The sequence below is a fragment of the Magnolia sinica genome, chromosome 18, assembly GCF_029962835.1.
Source record: "Magnolia sinica isolate HGM2019 chromosome 18, MsV1, whole genome shotgun sequence".
Classification (NCBI taxonomy): Eukaryota; Viridiplantae; Streptophyta; class Magnoliopsida; order Magnoliales; family Magnoliaceae; genus Magnolia; species Magnolia sinica.
Window position 1 is genome coordinate 26,709,648 of NC_080590.1, and position 5,089 is coordinate 26,714,736.

General features: G+C 47.6%; 1 protein-coding gene across 3 annotated transcripts; it reads right to left on the bottom strand.

Moving 5' to 3' along the window:
- Positions 1-507: 507 nt before the first annotated feature.
- LOC131234056 (trihelix transcription factor GTL1) lies at positions 508-4,186 on the bottom strand. Of its 3 annotated transcripts, none has more exons than XM_058231033.1 (3): positions 3,509-4,184; positions 1,347-2,931; positions 508-1,263 (listed from the first exon to the last, which is right to left on the bottom strand). In XM_058231033.1, exons 1-3 carry the CDS (start codon positions 3,880-3,882, stop codon positions 952-954), a joined length of 2,271 nt encoding a protein of 756 aa, XP_058087016.1. In that variant the 5' UTR covers positions 3,883-4,184; the 3' UTR covers positions 508-951. The 3 variants fall into 3 exon arrangements, with proteins under 3 accessions (XP_058087016.1, XP_058087018.1, XP_058087017.1); XM_058231035.1 differs by having other exon boundaries at positions 1,109-1,256; positions 3,509-4,186; XM_058231034.1 differs by having other exon boundaries at positions 1,109-1,259; positions 3,509-4,185.
- Between the last annotated feature and the right edge of the window lie 903 nt (positions 4,187-5,089).

Here is a 5,089-nt window from a genome sequence, read left to right on the forward strand (position 1 = left end):
CACATGCATGAGACCTCGACCGTTGATCAGGTGAAGTCCGTCGCAGATGACCCGAATTTCGAGTTAGCCAACTCATCAAGTGGGTCACATTTGTGGGGGGGGGGGGAAGAGGGCCGTCCGAATTCGACAGACACAATATGCCCACTTGATGAATGGTCCATACTGATTGTTGGGTGGCATGTTTACAGTTAGTGCCCCCCATGAATAGCTCAGATCTCACACACATGTACACGTTGGCACGTGTGCCAACCTCAGTTCCTCGGAGAGAGAGATGGCATAAAAGGAAAGAGATAAGGGAGAGGGAGCAGCAACAGATTCCTGATAAGAAATGCACAGGCAAAAAACAGTGCATTTCACCCCTCTCCAGCGTCCCAGCCATCTCAAGAAAAGCTTCAAAAGGAAAATCCATGTCCCGTTCCAAACACTATTCACTGTCAGCCCCTTTGCAGTAGCAATAACAAAGACATATTTTTTTTTTTTTTTTAAAAAAAAGACAGACAAGAACAATGAAAAATTACAATCATATATCTGTAATCTAAAACGTAAAAACAAGAAAGAAGAAAGAAAGGAGAAAAAATAATTTCAAAGCTGCTTCTAAAATGCTGAATTCTTCCTAGTCTTTGTTGGATGCTATAAGCTTATTCCCAGCTTCAATTTCCATCCGTCGGTTCGACAATCGGAAGCGGACCACCTTTATTTTGATAACAAATCAATAAAATAGCAGAAGATCGAACCATGATCAAGCGAATTCCGATCTCTCGAATGGAAAAATGACTACTTAAAAAACTCTACTAAGCAAGGAACGAATGGAGGCTACTTCGGCTTCTTCTTCGTTGCCCTCAATCTGAGGCCTGGAATTTTTTTTTTTCTATGTATTTTCTTCTCGAGCTCAAGATATACGTACATATGGTACATTGGGAAAGGAAGGAGGAAATCCGACAGAGAACACCGCTACTGAACCATTGCCAAGAAGGACCCTGGACCGGCAGGGGCGACGCTCCCTTCACCCTTGGCGGGACCCACATTCGGCCTTTGGAATTGAATCTTGTATTCCATCTTCCTGTCTTCCTCATCATCGTCGTCTTCATCCTCGTCGTACTCATCGTAGTCTTCTTCTTCATCATCATCTTCTTCTTCTTCCTGATGGAAATTATGACTCTCCGGTCCATCGAGCTTATCATAGCTGCCAATCACTGATAGTGGTTGTTGACGTTGATGCTGATGATGATGATGGCCCATCATCTCCTTCACAATGCCTTCTGGCTTCAATCCAAAATAAGAATCAATCGAATTCTGAAAAGAGAAAATGTAAGGTTTTTACTACTCAAAATCACAACAATGCTCACCTTCTTGGCCGCTCCTTCGAAGAAGCTGGGAGGCAAACCCCCGTTGCTGGTCTGTACTTGCACAGAACCTCCTCCCGCATCAGGATTCCCACCATTTTTGTTGCTGCTCCCGCCCTTGATTTCAGAATGCTGCTGCTGCTGTGGTGGCGGTGGCGGTGGCGGCGGCATGATCGCAAGGACATCGGTCTTTTCTTGCAGGTTGCGATTTGGATTTGTATCTGTATCTTGTTCTTGCTTGTTTTGGTTGCTGAAGCTGCTACTGCCAAGACCCTTCTTCCGGTAGAGCGCATCCAATTGGTGGAAATAAGGGCAGGTTTTGGCGTCTTCGGGGCGCTTCTTATTGCTTTCTTTCACCTTCTTAAAGTATTTGTTGATGTTCTCCCATTTCTCCTTGCATCTCTTGGCACTTCTGTTGTAGCCCAACCGTTGCATCCCGCCGGATATCTCTTCCCATAACGGTCCTTTTGGACCTGTTTCTTGGTACCTTGAATCAAGCCCACTACGCAGATTGATCAGCGCCAAGACCTCCGTTTTGGGCCATCGAGACGATGTCGGATCGAAGCTCCCACCCCCACTCCCTTCTGAATGCTGTGGTGGCTCCTGCAGAACCACTGCTACTTCTGTTAATGATGGTTGATGCTGGACAATTTCCGTCGATTGAGGCTGCTGCAAAGGCTGCTGTTGGTGGCGGTGCTGTGGCTGCTGTTGCGGGGGAGGTGGTGGCGGTGGCTGTGGGGGTGGTGGTGGGGTCGGTTGAAGTGGTGGTGGGGCAGCAGGAATTATTATTGCTGGAGATGGTATCGGGACCGTCTGGCCTGTAATCTTCTGGAGGAAGGTGATCACAGCAGCGTCCCTTGATGCGGACATGGCCCGCTCCTGGGCCATGATCTCCTGCTCGCGAGCTAGCCTTGCCATCTCCTGCCTCTTCCAAGCGTCCTCCCGCATCATCCGGTCCTGCTCCCTCTTCTCTATGGTTTCCAGAAACCTCAGCTGCATCGCCTCCTGCTTCTCCATCACTTGCTTCATCAGCCCCTCGAAGAATGCCATCATCTTCCTGCTTCCACCACCACTCGATCCCGACCGTTTACGCTTCCGAGTATCCTTACTCCCCCCTTCCTCGATCTCATCATCCGACTCTGACTCGGACGAGGATGTCGAGAAGCTAATTCCCGCAGCGGCAGCACCTGAACCAGGACCGCTAATCGCAGGGCCGGTTAAATCAGGCCCAATTGGCGGTATCACATTGATCTGAGGGGTGGAAGCAGCTGGGGCAGCAGAAACCGGAGTAGGAGTTGGCGGTGCAAGCCTTCCAGAAGATCCGACCATTGGATTGCTGGTTCCCACACCAACCGGGATCGGAACAGCAGGCGGATTAACAGCAGGGGGGGCGACGACAGTCATTATGGTGGTGGTGGTCGAGCTGATATTGCTATGAAGAGCTTCTAACTGGCTGAAAAACCGGTAGCTCTTGCCGTCTTGCCGCCCAGCCCGACCTTCTTTGGTTCTCTTGTAGTACTTGTGCACGTTTTCGAACTTCTCTTTGCATTTCTTCGCACTTCTGGTGTAGCCCAATTCAGCGAGCTTCCTGTAAATCAAATCACATAAAATAGAAATTGGAAAGAGGAGAGAATTTGAGGAGCAAATCAATAGCCGTAATGATTGCAGCATCTATCTATCTATGTGTTTGTGATCGAAAAGGAAAGGAGGTGAAAGACATGCATGAGTTACGGTTCTTTTCTATTTTTATATCGTTTGGTGCTTGTAACTTGATTGGATTTTGGGTAATTGGGATTGGTTGGTTTTGATGCATTGGATCTAGGCCGCGACCGTTATTGAATTATGAGAAGGAAGAGATGCTGCGCTCGTGTGAGAGCGCGTGAGCTGAGAGACGAGATCTTCAACGCGAAAGTAGAGAAAAGCAGAAGTAGCTGCAGCAGCAGCAGCAGCAAGAGCAGGAACAGCTACAACAGTCTCTCAGAATCCGTAGTACTTAGCTCAGATCGTTAGCTATTGCTGTCTGCGGTTTGCTTTCTTTTTCTTTAGCTGAAATTCAAGATACCGAGTGCTGAATCGAGCTTAGATCTTTGAATTTCAAGCAACCGACGCAAACCTAACACAATTCTATTCGACATTTTGGTAAGCACTTGCAGTGGATTTATTACCTGGAGACGTCTTCCCAAAGCGGGCCTTTAAGAGTTGCATCCCGGAAGGCCGCGTCCATATCCGACCGTATCTTGAGCAGCGCTAGCGTCTCCTGCCGCGGCCACCGGTTACCAGGCGGACCCCGTTCTGCCTCCTCCCCTACGTCGTCATCCTGGAATCCCGACGGCCCCGGCGCCATCTCCTCGAAATTCCCCCTCGCAGGCGGCGGCGGCGGCCGGCTGCTGATCGGTGAAGCCGCTTCGGCCAGCGCTGCGGCGTCCGAACCGGGAATTCCGATCGTGTGGGCCCGGGACCCTCCCGTGCCGGTGAATGGCGGTGGCATCTCCGGCGGGACGCCGTACTGTGGCCCACCTTGCTGCTGCTGCTGCTGCATGATTGAGCTGATTTTACTACTTTTGGTGGACCTCTAAGATTGGAATTTTTTCAAGCCTCTCTCCCTTACTCATGAAGAGAGAGAGAGAGATAGATGGGGTTTGGAGAAGAGAAAAATAGGGAGAATGAAAAACAGGAAATGAAGGTGAAAAAGATGAGAGAGAGAGAGAGAGAGAGAGAAAGAGAAAGATAGGAGAGAGAGAGAGAGAGAGAGAGGAGTTTCCTACGAGTGAGTGCTGGAAAAATATTTTTATATATGAATTACGAGAAATAGTGAAGGAGATGAGAGGAACTTAGAGAGAGAGAGAGGGGGGCGGGGGAGAGAGAGAGAGAGAGAAAGGGAGGGAGGGAGGGAGAGAGAGAGAGGGAGGGAGGGAGGGAGGATAGAATGGGAAATGAAAAAACAAAGGAGATGCTGCGTTGTCAGCTGCTTACTTTGCTGCTAATAATAGTTAAAACATACGGCACGGTAAAGTTCACTCGAGCGACTCCACATTTTCCTAGCTCGCACCTTCCACACGTGACAGCCCCCACTACTGGATTTAATCATATTCTCATGTAGTGTGTATGCCACTTTCGGTCTTGGAACTGTCTAATTCAGCATAATTTCTTTTCCGTACGTTCAGTTTAATGTAGACCGTTATTTTATTTTAATTATTGGACTATTTATCATGCATATATGTATACTATTTTATAATTATATGATTCTACATTCTACGATCTACCTGATGAACGGTTTCAATCTATGACATATGTGATATTTCGACACGTGTTTGAGACGAGTGTAAAAAACTTGCACTCGCTCGAATGCACTTACTGATCGTTTGGGAGCGGCATTGCCTTCTCCCCCTCTCGCTCTCTCTCTCTCTTCACGTCTGGAATCGGAATATCTGGGGTTAAAATAAAACTAACCGTAGATCTGTGGCTACAACCATGTCGGCAGTAAAAGATAAATGATCACATACAACCATTTAATTTTCCACTTACATGTTACTTTAGTAAACATCCAATCGGTTAGAAGGGTGTAATATGACATGAAGATCATGTGGACTGAAAATTTAGATGATCAATTCATCAGGTGGGCCATACGGGTAGGATGGTCACACTATCAGATGATCTTAGTTTTCAACGGTGTGGACCATCTGATGAAAATATAATCCTGATTTTCATAGTAGCTTACCATTATAATAAGGAACAGTGTTTTCAAG